General features: G+C 40.5%; 1 protein-coding gene across 9 annotated transcripts in view; it reads left to right on the top strand.

Annotated features, from left to right (window-relative positions):
- Window positions 1-24,504, top strand: part of nav2a (neuron navigator 2a) — a 235,859-nt gene that overhangs the window by 179,192 nt on the left and 32,163 nt on the right. For all 9 annotated transcript variants that reach the window (XM_036217057.1, XM_036217061.1, XM_024294964.2 and 6 more), the window contains 4 exons: window positions 2,154-2,276; window positions 19,167-19,296; window positions 22,295-22,598; window positions 23,763-24,432. In XM_036217057.1, the coding sequence (XP_036072950.1) occupies window positions 2,154-2,276; window positions 19,167-19,296; window positions 22,295-22,598; window positions 23,763-24,432 (1,227 nt within the window). The remainder of the gene's footprint in view (window positions 1-2,153; window positions 2,277-19,166; window positions 19,297-22,294; window positions 22,599-23,762; window positions 24,433-24,504) is intronic.

Below are 24,504 nucleotides of genomic sequence, written 5' to 3'. Positions count from 1 at the left end.
AATCATTTTAGAGGATTTGCTTGAGCCGTACATTCCTGTGAAGATTTCAAAGCCTTCACTTTCTGTTTTAGTACATTTTATTCTTTGGTTTTATGGGGACAAACAAACAGCTCTCTCTGTTGTGTTTCTTTAAGTTTAGACTTTATTTCCATTGGAAAAGAAGTTTAAAAGATGCTATAATTTAATTTTCAAATGTTGACAATCTAAAATAAAAGTAAAACATTTTCTTGGTTGTTGATCAACATATCTATCCGTATCTTGATCTAAGTCTTTCCAGTTTTTTGCCCCGCTAGTTGTGTTTTTTCCTCGCTGTCTGTGTCCATGGAGATGAGAACACCCCCTCTATAACCCTCTCAGTTCAAGGATTGCTTGATTTACCCGTCTGCCCTCCCTCCCTCCCTCCCTCCCTCCAATCGCTCCTCTATCTCTCCGACAGACCCAACCTCCAGCAGCATGTGGAGCCGAGCAGGAAGGCAGAAAACAAACACTGCGCTCCCAGCCGCTCACATGGCGAGCTTGCTGCTTTGTCAGATCACCGCGGTCAGAAGGGTCTCCACGTGGTCATATTAGTTACACACTAGGGCGGGTTTGAAAAGAAGTGTCGAAAAAGGACAGATTTGTATCCGATTGGATCTGCGTTCACCTGCGGTTTCTTTTGGACTAACGGTGTGACCATGTTCCAGGCAGACAGGTATGCTTCAGGGTGAGTCAGCGGATGTTCAAAGATCAGGTTTTTGGTTTTAAGGAGTGGTCCTGCATGTGAAAGCCTCCGTTTTTCTGTACACTCTCAAATAGTCTCGTTTGGACACGTTCCCCCTGCGGTAGAAGGCTCTCAGAGTCAGTCATTGTGTTTGCGCCTGGATAGTCGTCTTCAGTCGGACTGGATTGTACGGTGATGGATGTCTGAACACAGCATCATCTTCTCCTTTTCAACTTTCTCTCACGTCTCTTTTTATTCCGTCTTCTGTTGTCCTCAAGTATATTGTGTTACTATGCCGATGATAGTGTGATCTTTTTACTAGCTAACATGTCGGTGTGTTTAATTATTAAAGGCTCCTTTATTTATTAGTACAGCACTGATGAGTATCACAATGATGACTGGAATTGTGAAACATTAATAGACATTTTTAAAGTCTCATTTTAATCACTTTTTGATCTATTTTTAAAGCATTTCCATTTTTTTAATGACTATGACGTTTTAGCTAAAAAAAAAGACTTGTTGTTTTGTAGGATATGGTTCCTGCAATACTGTATTCTTTCATTAGAAATGTATCTGAGTTGTTTATGGGACTGTTGACACAGCAACCCCGCCCCCTCTTCCCCACGCCGTTGCTGAAAACTCGGATCAGGAAGCTCATCGCCTGTCCAGCAACCTTCTTTATATGCCATAACTAAGCCTTTTTGTAAATTACATTTTATATCTGCTCTTAATTCACAGCAGTTTGAAAAAAAAAATTCTCAGAAATGCAGATTTTTACTTAATTTTCTTTATAAGTGTAATCCGTCATCAAAAATGGAACAAGAACATGTTAAAAAAACACAAAATTTCCTCACAGCCGTGGGTCATTAATCATTAAAAAAAATATCCAACCACAAAAAATAATCATGATACTAGTATTGCTGATATTGAAATACATTTTCAACTTTTTCTGCATAGATGCATATTTCTAAAATAGTAAGCACTTCACTGTAGAAGATTTCTGGTTCTGCTTTGCAGTTACACTCCAAACATTTGAAGTTCACTAAAACATGAACTCACTATATTTCTGTACAGAAAACTCCCTTATAACACCTCAGTTTCAAGTTTTAAGTCAAACATCCCCTTTAATTAAAGCTGCCTGAAGCAGGTCAATATTTAGTTCTGTGAAAGATCTCCCTGCTGGTAAATATTTGAGGAATTAGAAGGTGTTGTTCTGTGTGGACAGGAATGTTTGTTGAAGTGTTCGTCTCTTCAGCATCAGTTCCAGCCTCCGCCACCTTTCTGACTCCTGCGGTTGTTCTTCGTGACCCTTTTTATGGCATTTTATTTAAAATCCTCAACATGCTGGTGGAGTGTGACATCTCAAGCTGAATCAGAGAGTGGTGCTGCACACGTTCACCTTCTCCTCTCTGACCGTCACTTTTAGATGCTAACGTGTCGTTTTGTTTTACAGCTACATGACGGATGGGGGATTGGGTTTGTACACCCGCCGGATGAACCGACTGCCGGATGGCATGGCTGTCGTACGAGAGACGCTCCATCGAAACACGTCGTCGGGACAGGGAGACGCTGACAGGTGAGAGGTCATCTCATTTTGGAGGCTGTGTCAGAGAACTGGACAGAGTGAGTGTGATGTCACCCATAGAAAATGACTTACTTTAGGCTCCAAGCAAATTAAGTCAATTCAGTCGCCATTTTTTCTTAAGATGGATGGACGCTGCCATGTTGGAGGCAGATGTCATTAGTGAGCCGTGATTGGTTAGTCGATGTTAGTCATTGTTTCTATGGCAACCAGTCCCGTCACTCTCTACCACTTAAAAGAAGGATACACAAAATGTGTTAATCATAGAAGCATCTGATTGGCCAGTTTATAACTTCCCATCAACGAATCAGCTTTCACGGATCTGCACATGCGGTTTTAGCAGAGAGTTTTACGCCGGATGCCCTTCCTGACACAACTGTGATGTATCCGGGCTTGGATACAGAGAGACCCGGACCTGGAGAGGGAAAAAACTCAATACTCGGGAGGAAGAATCAATGTGTGAACTTTGATGAAGATTTTATTAAGATAAAGTTATATATTATAAAAAATATTATATAATAAAATGATTTTTAGGCTACGTTTTTTAAGATATTAACACACTTCCCTCTCTCTGAATGCTCATAAGCCACTGAAATAAGCTACATGGCTGGGCGGGTTTTTAACCAACAGCTCACATTATTTTAGCAGTTGAAGACAGCAGCGTTTGTGTTCGGGACCTTTGGAACATCTCGTGTCAGAGAGAGCGATCTGGTGAGGCTCTGTGGTCTTTGTCCTGTCACAGGGAGGGATTCGGTTCCTGGCAAGCTGACATAGAGAAATAAATGATGGCTGAGCGGAACCCCACACTGTGGAGGAGGGAGGGAGGGAGGGGGGCAAAGACGGAGAGAGGGGGGCAGGGACGAGGCCTGATCTGAACACAGACAGGAACAAATGAGGATGGAATAAATTAGATGAGAGAAGTGGTTTTGGTTCTATTAGGCTTATTTAACAAAAGCATCATCTAATTAAAGTTTAGTAGATTGGTTTACTCAGAAAACGTCTTGATTCAGACTTTTAGAATTGACAAGGTTGGTTTTAAAATGCTTAAAGAGGCGATTTGTTTCAGATCCTCAGGTGTGGCTAATGTCTTGTCCTCTCAGACTTTCGTATCCCCCCGTACTTTCCCCCCTGTGATCCATGCAGATATGACCTTAACTTCTCTGGTATTTCAGTGACGCTCATCACCAACATCTTATCTTTTACATCCCTCATTTCTCCTCTGTTCTCATGTGGATGCTCTTTCATCTCCTCACCTTTAATGTTTTATACTCTGTTGTTTCTATCTCTGCCTGACATAGGATGAAACTACAAGACCGTTAATAACAGGGTTTTTATTAGTTCGCTTTTATCTTTCTGTGGGGGTTGAATTACGTGCACATTTTTATGATCTTCATATTTCTTAATTTCTAGACTCAACAGAAAACGGCAGCTGGGTTGAACTGACTTTTGTTTCCCCTTATGATGGAATTTGTCATTAATTGCTTTTATTTTGTTTATTCTTTTTTTCCACTTTATGAACTGCATTCACAGTGGCTCTAGGACTATGTCCAAATTATGTCCCTACTCACTACATAGTACAATCTAAAGGATGTTCGCCACTTTGTAGTGCTGTCCGAATCTACAATTGCAAAATTCAGTCTCCTGGAAATCTCCCAGAAGTCTTTGCAAAAAACTGCTCACTAGATTGGCATATATAGAACACAATGCATTGTGGTTGAACAATTTTTGTGAAAAAAAATGTTTAAATGTAATTTCTTTAATAAGCCAAATCAACGTTTTCATCATCAGAGTGTGTGTGTATATATATATATATATATAATATATAATTTATATTCATAGATTGACGTAAAATGTTTGTAGGCTCAGTGACGACATACTTAGCGTTTAAAAAAAAAAAAGTAGTGAGCAAGGTGTCCATAATGCTTTTAAAATCCAGGGCTCTAGATAGTCCCACACTATATTGTTTTTTAGTAGTTAGGGATTAGGGTGGGAATTTTTACATAGCCTAGAACTTGTTTGTAATACGCTACATGTTAGCTTTGTTAGAAGTGTTAGCCATGTTAGCAAATTCACAATACCTGTAATTCCCAAACCTATTTACGTGTAATGTTTGTGATTGAGCCACGCATTTGGAGCGATGGGAGTGGAGGTAAATGTTGTGTGTTCCAGTGGCAACAGGGCAAAACTCTGTGACCTCTGTTCTAAGAGGTCACTAGCTTCAAAGGGTCATGGTTCATGGTTGAAATCTTTCAAAGGAAAATCTTTGAAAATTCGTGCTAAAGTCCTCCAGATCGTGACTAAACCTGGACATGTGCGGAGAGCAGTGCAGCTGGAAGGCAGTGCTGTTCAGGAAAACAGTCAACATCGTTGATTCAGTGGAGCTGGATATGCAAAAACTGGTTTCACCAACCGTCAGATGTTTGTGGAGGAGCACGTGGAAGTCAAATGAGTCATTTAACAACAGGACCTACAAGGAAAGAGTACAGGCAGGGATAATGCTCTATGGAAATGTGGTGTTTACATGTAAATGTGTGTGAGTGAGAGACACGCACGCCTTCATCTCTGTTGCTGGAGAAAGAGGAAACAATTTAGAATGGTTTGTCTTCAGGCTTAACTTGTCTTTGTTAAAGCAGACAGAGAAGAATAGCTCTTTGTTGTGTGAGGCTGACTGTCACAGACCTCCCCCAACCAACACACAGGCACCTTTCTGTTGCTTAAAATGAATATTAAAGGAAATTTCAATTCAGTTTTATTTATATAACCCAGTATCAAAAAATGGCCTCATTGGGTTTTATGCCGGTAATTGTACAGAAGAAGAAGGTCTGTCATAAAATATAAACTATAGCTATTTGATAAACTAAACCAAACAGACTAAATAAAACTGGTTATCCCTCAACTTAGAACAGGGTGTCAAACTCAATCACACAGGGGGCCAAAATCCAAAACACACCTTAGGTCGCGGGTCAACAGGATAAACATTTATTGAACACTCTAAAACTACATTTTTAAAATTTAAAACAGTAACTTTTAAACATAATTATGAACTAGATATATAGCATCACCTGCAATAATGCTGTGAATGCTGTAAGATGAATTTGGCTGCTGAAGATGCTAGTAATGATAGCTGAAGATACTGAAATTGATAGCTGAAAACGCTAAAGCTGATAACTAGCTAAAATATTAGCTAAATGCCAAATTAGCCTTAAAAAAAAAATTTAAATTAAATTAAAAAAAAAAACTTTGGTTAGCCAAAACAGCTAGCATGTAGCAGAATAAATAGTTAACATCCAAATACCCTAAAAAACTGAAAAAAGCGTAAATTAGCCAAAACAGCTAGCATGTAAATATTAGCCTAACTCCAAAACAGCCATTAAAAAACTGAAAAAGAAAACCCTAAATTAGCCAAAACAGCTAGCATAGCTGCCTTAGGAGAATCTGTCAATCAAACATTTGAGGTTGTGCCAGTGGGCACCACATGCATCTGATTGGTCGATTGAAAAACTTGTGATAAATATCATGAAAAAAAATTTGGTTTAGCAAGAAAAATATATGAAGTCAAGAATGATTATTCTGGAAAACAGAATAAGTAACAGCTGTTTATTTCTCTATAGACGTCTATGAGATTTCAAGCATGGAACATCAGGTGTCCAGTGATATATATGTCTACGGCAGAGCTACATTCACATCTAGAGAAATATCTAGATTCATCGATTAACCTCTAAGATACGTTTTTGAACTGTGAGCAAGTGGAAAAGCATGCACATGTTTAAAAAAAAACACATTTTTTATGCTATGTGATGAATATTCCAGAGACGGTTTGGTCAGTAATCCAGTTCATTTCAAGCCATTGATTAATAGTTTCAAAGGGAGAAAGCTAAGTCATGTAATCAAACCATGATTGTCCTTTAATGAAGGTTTTGTCCACTCTCCATCAACCAAAGCACAGTTTTTACAGCCATTCACAGCACAGTAAAGGCCACATTTTCACTGAGGAGTCCTCTTACAGGGACGAGAGATTCATTCAGGAGACTGACGACTCTTAGAAAGAAGGAAACTCTCCAACATCTGTAGACACACACACATCTCTGGACTGACTGTTGAAAACAAAAACCACATCCCCGTGTGTCACTTGGTTTTTAGTGAGCTTTGAAGTGGATATTTATTGGAGCTTCAAAGGCAAAAAGACCTGAAACTTTCTGAACCCAAAGTGTGACTAATCATGCATGGAAACAGCCGGGATGCTCTGAACACAGACGGAGCGTCCACATGTCAAGATGTATTTAAATCTGCTTTTTAATGCCACATGTTTTTAATATTTAGTTATTTATACCCAATTTTAAATAATTAATGACACATTTATTTACTAATTTCATATTACATATATATTTTAAATTAGTCTCTTCCAGTCCAAACTGGACCATGAAATAATTAAATATCTCATTAAATATTTAAATGTCCTTTTACAGTAAATTGCTTTTTAAATATTTTAATGCTGTATATATTTAAAAATGTATTTACTGATTTTCATTCTTTTAATTTAATACCAATTTTAAATAATTAATGACACATTTATTTAATTATTTAATGGCATATATATATATATATATATATATATATATATATATATATATATCTCAATTGGTCTCTCCTGGTCCTCCCTTTAGACTCGCCACCATAACACCAAAGCAGACAAAAAATGCTGTTTCAGAAATGTTGTATTTGTGACGTTGAAAAATACAAAGGGCGGACCACAAACTCCTTTTTCTCCAAGTTCTCAGCTATGGTGAGGGAAAGAGGGGCGGCATCAACTCAGAGGTGAATTTCTAAAAAAACTCCTGCCGCTCTGCAGAAACTATGTCCTAGAAAACTTTTTTTTTATTATTATTATTTTGCCTGAAAATGGCATAATAATACAGACCCCCCCTAGGATTTGGCAGCCGATATTTATGATAGTTGCGGATTAAAATGCCTGATTTTGCGGTAGCTTTTGTGAAAAGTTGTGACAAAAGTTGCAAAGTTTTTTAATGTCGATTTTGGAATCTTTACAGGTTAGTTGTGGAGGAATTATTTTCCTCCAGACTCTACATTCTTGCTTTGTATTATCAATAAAAGTAAAATGGTTCCAGATTTTGCTTCACATTTTAATGCTGTCCTCCGCGTGTGACTGCATATGACAGACCGCTCAGCACCAACCACCCCCCACCCCCACTATCAATGAAAAGTCTATGCTAGCCCGCGTACCAGTCCAGAGACTTTTCATTGAAAGTGGCTGCTTGACACGCTACGAGTGTGTGAGAACCTTGTGTTGCGCTGAGTGCGCGGCTGCAGAGCGGTCGACACATCCGGTGTGTAAGCACACACCCCCACTCGCGCCCGGTGGGTGTGTGCGCAGGCCCAGCAGAGATGACAAAGGGCTAAAGAGAGTTAACAGTAACGAAGCTGCGTCGTCATCCATGACTGTTGTCACAGTAGATCAGTCAAAATTACAGTAAAGTTGCGGTGAAAATGTAAAGTTGCATGGTGAGCAACAAATTGCACAGTTTGCTTGAATTTGCGTTAATAGTTGCGATCGCAACATCGCAAAATCCTGGAGGACTGACTTATAATTAAAAGATGACTGTGAATGATTTTACAACAAATCAAAAACGATGATTAGAGTGTGACTTTACCATTAGCCTCTATTTTTTTAATATTTTAAATTAGAATTTTATGGTTGACAAAGTTCCGTCATTTCATTGGGTGATGAGAGATCTGTCAGTTTGACCTCACAACCATGACACATTAACCAGAAGCTCTAGATAGAACCACCTGCTAATCTGCAAATTGGTTATTAATGAATAACTTTCTGTGATTGTAGAACTCCTTCTCTGCTATAAATCCTCTTTTAATCTTCTATTATCAGATAATTAATACCCAATAGATCTGTGACTAAAACCAGACTCCCAAATCCATATTATTATTGGTCACTTGTCTACTCTTGTCTTCTGGGGTTCTTTTATGAGCAATAATTGTATATTTGAGGTTGTGATTGTGGCTTGTAATCTGAAGCTGTGAGAAGCTCCCTCTGTGGGTCTCCTTGTTTTGTTTTTGTGGCCCACCTGCAGCGGAGCAGAGATTGTGTGAAACGTGTTTCTCCGCTCACAGAAACAAACATAACCCAAGCCCTAATATCTTATCTCTCCTGTCTGGACTTGAGCAGATTCTCCGTGTGGAGCGAGAAAGAGGTTCAACCCTCCCTCATCGAGTCTTCTCCTCCGCAGACGGCAGCACCTGGAAGTCCGTGCTTCTCGCTGTCTGTCTGCCTCTTTGTGTCTGTAACTTCACCTCCACCTGCTCCACTGGTTCCCCGAGCATGTTGTGGGTTGTTTCACACCCTCTGGTAACAGTGGTTGGATCAGTGCGTTCCCATGAGCCAACACTTCTGTTCCCTGTGGAGACATTTGTACGTTTGTGAAGCTGCAGACACAAAAGAAAACATTTTTATCATCTAAGTGACTGAAAGGCAACATCTGCTGCTGCTGCTGCTGCTGCTGCTGCTGCTGCTGCTGTTTCTGGACATGGGAAACCTGCAGTTTGCAGACATCCTGCAGTGCTGCTAAAAGCATCCTGCAGGGGTGATAGCAGTCAGAAACTGCAAGAACCAAGTGTTGCAGTTCCTCAAATGACCACTAGAGGAAGGTTGACCTCCATGTTGAAATCATCTTTTTAAAACCACTAGGACTGTGTTCCAGCTCATCTTTCTGCATAACTAAAAGAGAGTTTTGATTGACGGGACTAAACAGACCTCTAATTATTTTATTTGTCCCGCCTCATTTACCTTTTATGGAACTCTGGGTAACATGCCCCGCCCACTTCTGACTACATTTCATACGTTTCACCACAATTTGAATAAAGAAATACTCAGAAACTTAGTTTTAATCTTAAGTTCTTTTATACATGTCTTTCATCATAGGAAAAAATATCACAAGAATATGTTAGAAACACCATTTTGTATTAGAGTGGACACAGGATTTTACTATACTATATTTTCACAAAGTCTGTTGTGTTGGTTTTGAAAAAGTTTTGTTCTTATAAAGTTTAAAAAGTCCCATTTAAAGCAGCTATCAGTTTCCTGACCCCATGTTGATGACCTTTAGTATCACAGCCTATGAGTTTGACAACCAGAGTGAGTAAATCATTGCATCAGAAATACCTGGAAAATTACTTTTTTTGTTTGTTTTTGTTTTGCTTTAAACTTTAAGAACTGTAAATATTTGTCCAAACCTCAGATTTTTGCGTCAGATAATTGCAACATCAGGCAGTAAAATATTTCAATCAAAAAATAAAAGTAAGAATTTTCCAGAGGTTTTACTGAAAACAAAAGGGTGATTTCAACTGTTCCGTTTCAGGACTTTGTTCTCTGGGAAGAAAGGGATCATTCTGATCCATCTTCATCCACCATGCACCTTTCAAATCTGAGTCAAGGGTCCCTGTTTTCTGCTTTCTTTGACCCCAAAAATAACCGTCTCTTAGTTGCAGTCAGTTTGAAGTCCCACTCCAATCATCTTTTGATCTATTTTAAAGAGTTCCCAGTGGTCTTTGAATCATAATAATGCGGTTTTTAGTCAAAAGCCTGTGTTATTTTTTAGGACAGTTTCTGTGGAGCGGCAGGAGATCGCTCTAAGCGAGCTTGTTTCAACAATAAGCTTGAGTCATTTTTTTGTTTACCATTCTTGAATAAACAATAGTCAGAAATTCAATTTTGAGCTTCATTTTCTGAGTACATCTCCTCTGTTTTCTATTATGACTATTTTTTCCCTGTCAGATCCCATTACTTCTGAATTTCTCCTCTGAAATTATCACAGTTCAACTCAATTGAATTCTCTCCTCAGAAAAAGGCTGTCCGGGCATATTAACCCTTTAACTGCCTCCTGGTGGAGCATTTAAGACCATTAATTATGCATATTAGGCAATAAAGAATGGAAAAAGACTCTTAATTGATTTTGTCTTTGTTGGGTAGTTAAAGGGTGAAAAAACACCCAAAACACAATGTTCATCGTAGTGCGGGTCTTTTGGTACATGGTAGTGCTGGGCGATATGGAAAAAATTGTATATCACAATATCAATTATTTGAGATCACAATAACGATATTTATCATGATATACCAAAATAAAGTATATTTTCAGTTGTTTTCTGTAAAAAAAAAATGACACAAAGATGTCAGTACTTACTTTTCTCTGACTTTATTTTTTCAAGGAAGTAAATTGTCACAAATGAGAAACATTTTTTTAAAGTGCACAACAGTTTCAATCTTCTTAGCAGGAAAATACATTTTAGCGCAAAAGTTTAGCAATAAAAAGAAACAAATAAAAACGACTGAAGAGAAATGACACAATAGCCACATTCTTATCGCTCACATGATGTGTATCGTCATACAAATAATTCTTTAGATGGAAACTATTTATATTCATAGAAGATTGAGAAAGTTACTCAATGGTTTAGAAACATTCAAATTCATGAATATGTTTTAATTTGATCAGAGAGGATCTGTTATTTAAAGGAAATTCAATGATCGTTTAAGATCAAACAAAAATAAAAGATTCTCGTTTAAAAAGTCTGTAAATATTGAAATTATTCCAACCAAATTGGCAAAACTCCACCACTTAGCACACTCGGATCTCACAGTCAGTCAGCTTTCTCACTAACACTGAGGTGAGTAAAGGCTAGTTTGTCTTTTGTGTGTGCTTGTGTAGAGGGCCTGCACACGTTAGAACTTTCATGTTCGTCCAAGTGGTCTCCTAAGTGGGGTGCATGCAGAACGGGGGAGTCCTGTTCAGCCATTGTGTCCCCCGTTTAGAGAGCCCGCTGTGGATCCAGGTCAGTCAATGGAGTCTGCAAAAGTGTGTGTTTGCACACCAAACAGCCAGAGAAAGACTGGAGTTAAAGGAAGTGTGTGAAACAGAGGCGGCCGGAGGCCTCGGCGCGCTTTGATACATTCTCCTGCAGATAAAAACTGTTTTCCCAGGCCAGGAAAACAATGGGACGGGACACACAAACATTCCTGTGTGCCGTCCCGTCCTCTGCCATCTGTTTCAGCCACGGTGAGGACGGATGGGTCATTTAAGTTTCGGAGGACTCACAGTTTCCTGCTCAGACTTTCAATTTCACGTTTTTTTTTTTTTTTTTACCCATCTAGACATGAGGGCACAAAACATGACAGTTTAAGAACACACTGTGTGTTTGTGCGGTGTTCAGGACTATTTTTACATTGTTTTGCATGAAAACACTGACACTGATGTTTATAGGCAATCATCTATTTGTCGTGGTGTTATGTAGCGTCGTTCATGCTGTGGAAAATTCTGTATTTGATGAGTGGTGCCACACATATTTTCCTTTAAAGACCCGCTCCGGTAAAAATTATGTTTTTGGCGTTTTCCATATGTTAGTGTGGCATTTTTCTGATGATGGACATAAATGAAGAAAATAAAGCTTAAAATTGCATTTCTGAATATTTCTTTATTCAAACAGTTGGGAATCGGGAGCAGACGAAAGAAATGTTTGAAAAATAGTATATTGTGTCTGAGAAAAGTGTAGACGGCGTGTAGTGAGGGGTTATAGTGGAGTTTGTTAGGTTGATAATTCAGACAATTTGTGTATTTTGTGGTGAAAGCACCAGATTTGGCATGGATAGGCCTCAGTTGATAAAATTGATTAATCGATTCAATTTCAATGGATCAATAATCGATCCATAAAAAAAGAGATTGATTTTGCACATAATGCTAAAATCTGCTAGCTTAATGCTAACGTTTAATGGAATTTCCCATAGGAGAGCTAATGCTAACGCTCAGTCGACATAAACATTCATTCCTGACTAAATGAACATTATTATAAACTCACAGGTATGAACTTTCCAAACTGTTTTCTGAAAATATTTTTTAAAGTGGTCTAAAACATTGTTTTGTCCTTATATGGTCTTCTTCTTCTGGAATAAGGTGTAGTGCTATAGCGCGATCGCCACCTAGTGTCCAAACTGAAACGTCCTCCAGGAGAAGCAGAACAATGTTTCCAATGTTAATGATCTGAACATTTTAGTTAGAACTTCTCCTTTAGAGAATCCATGTAACACTGGATGATATTAACAATCTCATTATTTCACTGATACATTTACAGTATGTGAACTGGATCAGATTAATATAAATACAGTATATTTAAAACATATAGTAGATTAATGTATTTCTAAACAAATGTGTATAAATGTGTAAACTCAAAATTGAATCAAATCGATTTAAAGAATTGAAAAACGTCAGAATTGAATTGATTCAGGCTTTTGTGAATCAAATCTGAAAATTATTATTGATCGGAAATTCCAAAATGGCGTCTATTTTTACAGATGGCTGAGATCCAGATACACTCAATTGTTACAAATATACTCAGTGTCTCGTTTCCCCAGTCTCAACAACATGGGCTTTTCATGAGTAAAATACATCAGATCTTGGATTTCTTTCATGGCTAATGTGCTTTTCTGAAAGGAGGAATACCAAGGTAAATCCATGCCAAATTTGGGGCTTGTACCACAAAATGCATGATTATTTAAATAACTGGCTCCACATCTGTAATTATTGTGGATTTTGTCTATCGTAGGCTATTTTTAGAACTAGACTCCCACGAGAAACGAGGGAGGACTGTAAATCGTTCTGGTTTGATTCTCAATCAGAGCTGCCATCGTTTCTGTGATGTCGTCCATGCCCTCTGAAACCCCAGGGCAGTATGTCACACAGACATTCAAAGCCGGTCCTCGGTGTGCCTGTGATGACAGGGACTTTAAGGGTTATCCGATCCAGCTGTGGTGGAAGGACCAGTAGCCTCCAGAGCAGGAAATCCCCTTACTTCTGCCTGGCCGCTCTGTTGTGGCTGCACGTCTGTGTGAACAGTTACGGCGGCAGAGATCCTGTGTGCGTGTGCCAGAGTCGGATGGGTTTTTGGGAAGGGGGGTGGTTACAGTACTGCAGCTACCAGCAGGTCAACCGTCCAACCCACCATCTTCCCAACGGACAAACACAAGTCAGAGGAATAACAAACTCCAGCGGGACCTTCTTTTCTCAGACACTCCCTTCACTTTACCCAACTGGGAGACTTTTTTTCTTTCACTGGTCCATGTTCTTCCCCCACTCTGGTTTTCTCTTTAGGGACATTTTGAGGTTTGGCCTTTGAACTCTGACCCCTTGAGAGTGGAAAGCTAACAAATGGGATCTGGCATGAGGCGAGGTTCCTCTCTGGAATGGCTCCATTCTTTCTGAACTACTGTCCTTTTTGGGCGTTTTACGAGCCTTTTGAGAGGCTGCTTGTTGTTTTGATGAATGACAAGTAAGGATGTAACGATTCTTTGTGAATTGGTAAAAAAAAAAAAATGATTCAAACTCGTCAACATATTTATTGTTGCAGAAAATAAAAAAAATTGGTTTGTTTCGGAATGTGCCTAAATTTAGAAAAATGCAGTTAATGGCATTTCTTTATGCAGGCTTGCTGTGAGTGTGGGCACGCCTGTGAGTGTGTGGGCGCGCCTGTGTGTGCGCGCCTGTGAGTGTGTGCATCCTGTGTTTCTGGGCTTGCCTGTGAGTGTGCAGGTGCACCCGTGAGTGTTTGCACGCCTGTGAGTGTGTGGGCGCGCCTGTGAGTGTGTGAGCGCCCCTGTGAGTATGTGGGCATGCCTGTAAGTGTGTAGGTTCGCCTGTGAATATGTGTAGCCTGAGTGTGCGCGCCTGTGAGTGTGTAGGCACATCTGTGAGTGTGTGAGTGCGCCTGTAAGTGTAGGCGCGCCTGTCAGTATGTGGGCGTGCCTGTGTGGGCGTGCCTGTGAGTGTGTGAGCGCACCTGTGATTATGTGGGCGTCCCTGTGTGTGCGTGCCTGTAAGTGTGTAGGCGCACCTTTAAGTATGTGGGCGTGCGTGTAAGTGTGTAAGTGCGTCTGTAAGTATGTAAGCGCGCCTGTGAGTATGTGATCGTGCCAGTGTGTGCGTGTCTGTGAGCCTGCGGGCGCTTCTGTGAGTATGTGCGCGCCTGTGAGTATGTAGGCCCCTTTGTGTTTATGTGTGCTTCTGTGTGTGTGTCCACGCGCCTATGAGTGTGCTGGCGTGCTATTAGTGTGTGCGTAGCGGACTGGCTGTGTGTTCTTCATCTGCGCTTCCCTCCTAGGAAATTCTCGCAGCTCCTTTGGGTTTAAAAGTTTCACATAAGTTAGTCCCTCCAGGATTTTACGATGTTGCGATCGCAGCTATTAACGCAAATTCAAGCAAACCCAAGATTTGTTGCTCACTCTAAAACTTTTCATTGCGACTTTACTGGAACTTTGACCAATCTACTGTGACAACAATCATGATGACGATGCAGCTTCATGACTGTTTCCACTCTGACTCCTTCCTGGGAGCCGTGCTCTTTTTTATTAACTGTTTTTAGCTCTATTACTTTTTTTTCTGCAAACTGTGCATGGACGGTCATGTGCTCTGAGTGCGAGTGTGCGCCGCGGTGGGGAGGTTGCACTGAGCAGGCGGGGATGTGGAGCGGTCCATCACATGGAGCACAACATGGACAGAGTATGAAAGGATTTGTGATCATTTCAGTATTATGTATAATTGTTTATTTATATTGGATCCTTTCTGTTAGTACTAGGAAAACAGACAGTTTGATGGAAGTGGCAAAAGAAAACATACTTGGACTTAAAATACCTTTAATTCATTGTGTTGAGAAAAAAAGTCAAAATCGTGACTTCAAAAGTGTGAACTGAATCACTGCTTGACTGAATTGTAATGACAAACGTTCACACACAACTGAGTGATGATCTATCAGATGCTGTCTTTGCTGTTCGTCTTGGCTCCACTTCCTTCTGGGGGTAGCATGCGGTTAATGTCTCCCTCTCCTGTGATTGGCCCCGAAAGGCTCGGCGGTTGGTAACTGGCGGGTGACTTTGCCAGCAGGAGGCTGTGGGCTTGGCCGCACCGCTTGGCCTGATCTCTAATTAGCACTGGCTTGTCAGCTGGTCAGGGTGGATCTGTCTGGGAAATTGCAGACGTTCCTACATAGAAGTCCTCCTGGGAAACACACGCTGGAGAAATTGCAGGAAGGAGCTTTAGCTTGTCTGCAAGCATGCGGCTTTCGCTTGTATTTCAACTTAGTTGTTTGTCGTCTCGAATGCCCTAATTAGATTCTAGGGTGTGTTTGTGAATTGTGTGATTAGTAGCAGCAGTGAAGTGGTTAACAGTCCCCGGGGAGGCTCATGTTACTGAAGATGGGGCAGGACCTTCCCTCCTTGTCCCTCCGGTGTCTCACACACACAGAGCCGACGGGATGAGGGAACGGTGCAGACTCTGACAAAGGAGCTCAGTCCAGGAGCACTGCCAGGCAAATCTCCCAGGGAGAGAGGCGGACAGGGCCGGGAATATTTACGCATCCAGTCATGAAGCTGTCCGTCCAGCTTGGTGTTTTTTCACAGCGCTGTTCCCACGACAACCCGCGCACCCTAAACAGGTACCTATGCATTTTTTTGATTGTGGACAGAGAGATTTTTGCAACTCCTGACTTCCTCCCAATCGTTGTGCTTCTCAGATGTCTTCATGAATGAAGTTTTCGTTTTGTGGGTTTGGGAATTCCCGGCGTGGTCGTGTGGATGATCTGAATCTCTTTTAGTTGCTGTAAATCTCTCAGCATCTCTCGTTATGCAGAGCTCCATGCGTGCTCTCAGATCTCACGGTTGGGATTTTGCTTCTTTTCAGATTGATTTACCATCCGGCTGAATTCACGGGAAATGATGTTTTTCCTCGTCTGTCTTCATCAGACTGTCAGCAAGGCTACTCAAAATAGCAACACGTGTTTGGTTTGAAGTCTGAAGTCCGGCTGATTAGTTTCTCTGAATCAGGGATTTCTGCCTAATTGGTTAATATTCATCAGTTCTGATTGTATCTGGTTCGGACCACTCCTAAGAGGATTAGAAGTTACTTATTTTATGTTGCAGTCAGTTATTTTTGATTGTTTTCTCAGGCCTCTTCCTACATCGCAAAAGCAAACTGGAGATTGATCTTTGAGGGGATTTGAGGTTGTGTTGGACCTCTGAGTTTATCCCACTACTGCCCGGACGGCTGGAATGACCTCCAGCAGACCCCTTTCATCCTAACTAACAACAAGTATTTTCACTGCAAAAACTCAGAGGGTGGATTCAGACCGGACACATTTAGTTCGCCTAAAGTGAACCAGAGTCGATTTCCCCGATAATCCAGTACAAAGTTTCAGTCTGAATACACCCAAACGGACCCTGATCCAGGACCAGGAACCGCTCTCTGACCCATCTTTAGAGGTGGTTTGTTTCCATTGGGACTGAGCTCCGGTTCTCTCTGAGTTTCCTCAACTGGACCAAAACAGCCACCTTAGCCAGGCTTGGGACTTGCACTATTCTCTCTCTCATTGCTTAGCCCCGCCCCCATCATTCCTGGCCAATGGCTGAAGAGATCTTTAATCACCTAGTTTTGTTTTCAAGCTTTGGTTGGAAACAGAAATGTTCAGTATACGTCAGTCTGAATACAGACCAAACACAAGAATCAGAACTCGATCTGGACCGAATCAAGCAGACTTGGTCTGGACCGGCAGACTTTTCCAGCCTGAATGCATCTTGAATATTTAGCAAATTTCCAGTAAATAAAACTTTTAAGTGTATTTAGAATATAAAGACTCAACAGGTAACATTTCACTGTGACAGAAGACTTGTTTTTTTTTTTAATTGCTAAATAGATTTTATACTTAAACCAGTGAACCAGAGTTTGTTTCCCCAGATAATCCGGAACAAATTCTCTGTCTGGTGGACCCTTATTCAGGACCAGGATCCGCTCTCTGACCATTTTTTAGGTGGTCTCAGACTTTAATATTGTTATTCTTTCTCTCATAGCTTAGCCCCGCCCTCAGAATTCCTAGCAAATGGCTGAAGAGATCGTTAGTCACGTGTAAGTTTTAGTTGGAACAGAAATGTTCAGTAGACGACATTCTGACTACAGACCAAACACAAGGTTCAGGACTCGATCTGATCCAGGTCTATCAAACTTATTTTGGAACTGTGACTTTCTGGTCCTCTTTTACAGGGTCCAGATGACCCCACCCTTATATTGATGTGTGATTCCTCCCATTACAAAGGTGGACAGGATCTTATGTCTGCCACACACTAAAATAAAATAAAAAATAATAGAAAATAAAAAATCCTTGGAAAAAAAAGTTCAGCGCGTGGTCTTGTGGGGTCCAGATGACCCCACTTTTAATGCAAACATGCCTACGATAGGAAAAGGGTTACAAGTCTATAGTGTGTAATCACATACTAAGTATGAAAGAATTTGTGAATTTTTTTTTTGGATTGAATCCTTTCTGTTAGTGCGGAAAACACGGTTTGATGGACGGGGCAAAAAGAAAACATACTTGACCTTAAAATACCTTTAACCCTTTAACTGCTGGCTCAACCAAACGGTGGGGCACATTTAGAAAACATGTTTCTAAATATTGATTGTGTGTATTAATCCCCAAAGTACAGAGGCCCTAAAGGGGCATTGAAGAAAAAAAATTTGAGCTTGAAAAAAACATTTCTTTTCCAAAAAAATAAAATGGAAGCAAATTTTTTTTCCCCAGTTACTAACTGGTGTGTACTAGATAGTAAACAGAAAAAAAAATGTATTTCAATTTTTTGGAAAAACATTTTTTTTCAGTTACTATCCAGAACATTTTTATTTCTAAGAGAAAAAAGAAATTTCACTTCATTTTTATTTTTATTTTTTTTCCTTTGATGTCCTTTTAAGGGGAATAAGCAGCTGGAAAAAACATTTTTGATGATTTTTTCTTTTTTGGGTATAGGGTTAATTCATTGTGTTGAAAAAAAATCGTAAAAAATCAAAATTGTGGCTTTAAAACTGAATCAAATCAAATCGTGGCTTGACTGAATCCCTAATGACAAGTAATGCAAATGTTTTATTACTGAAATAACAGTAACTTTAAAGTGTAATATTTGGTTCTGTAAATTGTCTTTTACCATTTGTACTGATTTACTTTTAAAATCTGTATTATATTTTCAATAACATCAATCTTCTAGAGACTGCATGGAAATGAGGCTAGGGCTAAAACTGGCACATTTTCGTCCCTTTTTCAATGAATTCATGTTCAAAGTGGAGTTGAAAATCAGCGTTTACAACAATATTTGGAGGAAGTGTGAAAAAGGGCATCAATCATTGGAGCATTTGCTGTTTGATGTTTGTGTCTGCTGAGGTCAGCTCGTCCAAACCTCTTTGGTTTGTGTGTTCCGCTGCAGCCGAGCCTGCACTGTCTGTCACCGTCAGCCTCCCCGTGTGTCCTTTCAGAGCCATGTTTGCCAAGCGGCCCGGCTTCCTGTCCCCCCATAGACTCCACGCAGACACAAGCACATTCACACACATATTCACACATTTCCCTCCGTTCCAGAGGCATTTACTCTGTCAGTCTGAGCAGTTCACTCACACACCAGCACACCGCCATGCGACGAGCTTTTGTCTGTGTGATAGACAACCCCATTCAGCCTGTCTGTGTATGTCTGCGTGAGTGCATCCAAGCTAAAGTCAGTGACTTGGAGTAAAGAAAGAGGCTCAACGGGCAGTCAGAATCATCTTTTATATCTCGACTTCATAGACTGGCTTTCTCTTTTCATAACAGTTTCCAGTCTGTATTTGAAAGAAAGCTTTGCAAAATGAATGCTAATCATTTTTTTTGCATCCCCTTCAAGATGGAACGCTAGAGAAAATAGTGAATAAAACATTCTTATTCCTTTGAAATCTTTGCATTCTGAAAAGTTCAGCTGACTAACGTTGAGTACGGTGTTTTGAAGTGGACTAAAGCGAGGTTCTCTGTCTGCAGCTGGGACGACAGCAGCTCCGTGAGCAGCGGCGTCAGCGACAACATCGACACGGATGACATCAACACCAGCTCCTCTATTTCCTCCTACACCAACACGCCGGCGGCACAGCGCAAGGGCCTCAACGCACAGGTGAGACCGAGCACTCACTGACACCAAACGCAGGGAATCAGGGGTGTAGAGTGATGGAGAAAAACAGGGACTTATTCATAGACTTCAGTTAGTCCCACTACGACATTTTTTTATTTATAAAAACATTCCCAATAGTGTTTTAATTATGATTATGACGTTTTTAACCAAAATCCCACAACCTAAATGTCTTAAAAAGACAGTTTTCATGTTGATCTGAAGCCTCTGTTTCCAAAATCTCCTCTGAGGGGGCGTGGCTTTGGATCTGAGACGAGCAGCCCCGCCCCTGAGCTTCTGGGACACCAGTCAACCAATCAGAAAATACAACTGCAATACCTTGTTTCAACCTGTAGGCAGCACACAGATGGTTATTGACTATTTTTTCCTGAATTAAACAAGTTTATTTTAATTGGCAACAACTAACAGGCAGCACTTTTAAAGCCCTATTTCTAGAAGTCAACTAAAGTTGATTTAGGGTTTGGTTACCCTTTTTAAACACCAAAGCACAATTTTCATTTAGTATTTACGCTGAACTAAGAAAACTAATATGCTGTGAACTGTCCATTAAGACATGTCTTTCATTTAATCAGTTTCTGTCTTCTTTGTGTCTAACAATACAGACAATCTTTGTTATTGACAAACTTCCTAATCTGAACCAAAGTATTAGGTAAATAAGCAGTAAGCTAGAATACTGTTACAATGGAATCAACCTGAACGAATATGAATCTACATAGTTATGATTTGTCTGAACTTCACTAAATGGCCCAACCTGTGAAGATAGTCGACTATTCAGTCACTTCTTTTTATTTGTCCGTCTCTTGCAAGCTTTAATTTGTTAAAAGTTCAGTTTTATCATTTAACTCATCGACTCAGCTGTTTTGAACTTTACAGAAATTTCATCTGATATTAGAGGAATATATGCATGTGATGACAACTGTGGAGATGAATAAAAGCCACGATGCTGGTTCACACCCGTCCAGCAGAGACACACTGGATGGACTGTGCTCTCTGAAATGTGAGAGAGGGCCGCCTGTTCCTTTGTTGAGGTGTTGCCAAGACACCTGCAAAGGTTAAAACACTCCCACAAGCAAATGAGCTCAAGCTAATAGCCCCTTAATATTTGTTTTCATTTATTGATGAAAAAATAGTTGAGGAGGCAATAAAATAATAAAGTTTAAGTTATGCAAAAGATTTGAAAGGAATACAAATATTTGTGGTGGTAGTTATCAAAAATATTGTTAGTAAAATACGTGTATTAATAATTTACTTTATTACAAAAAATGAAGGGCTTTCCCCACTATAATTCTTTTCTTGTTTTTAGTTTTTTTCAGAAGTACAATTTTAATCATGCTAACTTCACTATGCATACAAGACATTTCAAAATAAAACATGCTATGAATAACAAAAGAAAATATTCATCTTATATCGTCTTCTTCTGCATCAGTACATCAACACAAGATGATAACGGATAACATCTGACATTTTATCCTTAAACATTTGTTTTAATCTGATTTAATTTAGTTGTGTTAGTGCATTATTTAACCCTATATATGTGTATCATGTTGACACACATTTCTGAGACCCCTGTCTCATTATCATGATTAAAACTTTCTTAGAAAACCCCATTGTATACAATTTGTGTAACCGCTTTCACCTCTGCTCTGCGTTGTGTCGTAATTTTTGCCATGTGATGCCGGAGACTTTTCTTGGAGCAGTCTGGACCAGTTCTGGATACAACAAAATAAGGTGTCAGCATATGCCGCGCTCAGACGATTCCAAAACTAAAAAAGGGTAGAGGGAGGGCGGAGCATCAACTTATATTTGAGGGTTGAAGGACCTTCATAGCATCCAACTCAATTGCCAGATGTAAAATAAAAAAGAATAAAATTTTGTGTAATTATACTATGTATTGTGAACTTGTTACACTTGATCTGTGATTTTCTGTAGTTCTTCATCCATCCACTAGGGGCAATAGAAGAGCTTTTCTTCCTCATTTCAAAATGGCTGCTTCCCTGAAGTCTCAAAAACACTTTTGGGGGGAAAAGCTTGGCTAGTTTTCTAAACTTTATGAAGAGAATAACTCATTTTGTGTTACACATAGTTTCAAATGACTTCTTTCTCTGTTGAAACGGTGAAACATTTGCCTATAATTCATTCTTTATGCTATAGCTACACCATGTTAAAAATGTGTTTATCAAATCTGAGACATATTTTTCTAAACAATCATGTTCACTTATTTTTTTTATTATTTTATTTAACCATTATTTAACCAGGAAAAAAATGTAATCTAACATAATTCATAATATCTAATACTAAAAATATATTTTGCACAAATATTTTTGTGGATTTCATCAAAGGAAATAAAAAAAGTAATTCTTAAATCCAAAAAAACTTAGACTTTTCGTTCAGTTCTTTAATGTAGTGGGCTTTACTGTACATGGTAAATGTTATTTCCTCCGAGTTCCATAACTTAACTCCATAAACTGTATGTATTTATGTCAGAGTTAAACCGTGTTTAGCAGATTTTTCAGTTTGGCTGTTATCATATCTTGAGTGAGTACGGTGCCTTTGAAAAGGTGACTTTAACCCCAGAAGAATCCCTTCTCCTGCCCCCCCTGATGAAGCCTCATGGCAGACCTCTGGACACAAGAGTCCAGTTGATATTTGAATCTGATATTTGGCAGCAGCCAAATCTGCTTAAGTGTGTGGGAAGGGCTTCAAAGGGACCCGGTAGATTTGGTTTGGGCGTTTTGGTCAGGATGACCTCCTGTTACCTCCCACTGGAGGTGTTTCAGACATGACTCCCCTGGAAGGAGGAGCGGATGACCCAACCAGTTTACCCCAGGAGAGCCCACAGCCCCCTCACATATTTTTGAACTGAACAGGTAGTAAAAAAGTGTGAACTGCTTTGGATAATAGCTAGAAAGATTGTTTTAAACAGTCAAATGTTCTATTCGGAGCCAATAACACAAACAGTTTGCGTGTATTTTTGTGATTCCAGCCAGTTACAGATGCAGAGAAGCACTCCGCAGAGGTCCACCAAGCCTGGGCGGGGGACGAGGTGAAGAAGCCGGTAGAAGGGTCGGACGGCGGGGTTAGGATGGACTCCAAATTACACCGCAGGAACCCTTACACCGCCGACGGGTCGGATAAGAGCGGCTCGGGACGGAAGACCCCTTCTGTCTCCCACACGGGCTCCTGGAGAAGAGGCATGAGCACCCAGGTGGGGGTGACTTCACCTCGGACTCAAAGCACAAGTAGCACCGGCTCCACGGGTTCAACGGCCCTCAAGGGCCACAGTTCAGGTAAGATCCTTTACCCAGCACCATCCGAGAAGAGAAGTCATGGATGAAACATGTAAAGAATCTATACAGAACTGACGGATTCTATTAACAACCAATAGTCTTAAAGCAGTCGTCCTCAACCTTTTTCAGCTCACAGACCAGTTTAATGTCAGACAGGCCGTCCTGTATAAGGCTTGAATTGAACATCAGATTTTATTTTAGCATCTTTTGAGAGTCTACTTTATCTTCATCCTCTGTAAAATCTCTGCAGCCCCTTTACACTTAATTTGTACACTTGATTCTGTGCAGGAACCATTAAAATGTTAAATCGATTTTCACTTAACCCATAACTGGTAAAGTGGCAGCTACAAAATCAGATGCCAACTTCAGCTTTGTCTGCTCTTAAGGTGTGAAAAAAAAACAGTGTCAAAACTGGTATTTTCTAAATAAACGTACATAAATGTGAATCCACTGTTTGAACGTTATTAGCAACAACCTTGAAACATTAGACAGCCGGTTGCTGAATATTCTGCATTATTATGGGCTGTGGGAACAACTGTCACTATAAATCCATATTTGGAGTAGACTCTGGGTTTTGTTTGTCAAATGCAGATTTCTTTTTGTTTGAAGTTAAGTCTGTGAAAAGAAACTTTTCACGTACATTTGTTTTTGTTAGCTTGGGGGCTTCAATTTAGCGGTTAATCGTGTTGCTCTAAGGTAATTCCAGCCCTAATCCCTAACTACTAAAAAACTATATAGTGCAGGACTACCTAGTACTCTGGACTTAAAATGCAATACGGACACCATGCTCACCACCTTTTTTTTTTTAATGCCGGATATAACGTCACCGATCTCACAAATTTAAAATCTAATAAATATGAACATTTGAAAACGTCTATTTGTGACTCTACTGTGTTCTGATGATGAAATTGTGGATGGTTACTCCCTGTTACTCCCACTGCCTGATTGTTTTTTTGATACTTAACAACTTTTACATCCCTACGTCATGCTCATCCATACCAGACGCACGTGAAAGAATCTTACTGCAGTTTTGAATCAACTCCTCCAAAATTGGGTCATAAAGTCGACCTAATGTAATGTCTGAAACCAATCTATTATTTATTTATTTTAGTTGAGGATGAAATCATTTTTCTGAAGCTTCTTCTGATTTTATGTCTTCTTCAGGTAAAACCGATGATGTGAAAGTTTCAGAAAAAGGACGCCTGTCTCCTCAATCAAACGGCCTCCACCGCTCGCCGTCGGACGCCGGACGCAGCAGCGGAGACGAAACAAAAAAGCCATCCGCCCCCACCAGCCGCCCATCCACCACAAACACTGCCTCCGACCCCCCCGCGCAGATGCACACCCTGGTTTCACGCACCCCAACCAGCACTTTTGGCTTCAAGAAGCAAGGCCCCGGAGTGGTAACCATGGTTACTGCAAGCGGCGCCACCATCAGCAGTGGCTCGGCCACTCTGGGGAAGATGCCCAAATCCGGGGGGCGCTCGCTGACTGGAGGTCTGAAGTCCAGCGGGCCGGACGGAAGCTCATTGTTGGGTCACCATGACGACGGCTTCCTCCCCATGAGTGCCCGCTCCACTCTCCAGTACCGCAGTTTGCCGAGACCCAGCCGCTCGGGAGCCGCGGCGCGCAACGGAAACCGCTCCTCCACCAGCAGCATCGAGGCGGCGGTGCTGTCTGTCACCTCTCATGGGAAGAACTCCCTCAGCATCAACAAGCCGGGCAGCTCGGGGGGGCCGCTGACCAATCAGACGGACAGAGAGAAGGGGGGGGCGGAGAATGCAACTGTTCCTCTGACAGGAAGACAGCAGGTTTCTTCACCAACACTGCGCAGGTGAGTCCACACTTTACCCCAGACAAGTGACTGATATGCCAAACCAAAGTTCCCTGCAAGAGTCGGACTTGT

This window comes from Oryzias melastigma, linkage group LG3 (assembly GCF_002922805.2).
Source record: "Oryzias melastigma strain HK-1 linkage group LG3, ASM292280v2, whole genome shotgun sequence".
Lineage (NCBI taxonomy): Eukaryota > Metazoa > Chordata > Actinopteri > Beloniformes > Adrianichthyidae > Oryzias > Oryzias melastigma.
The sequence above is the reverse complement of the archived record's forward strand: the minus strand, read 5'-3'. Positions and strand labels throughout refer to the sequence as shown.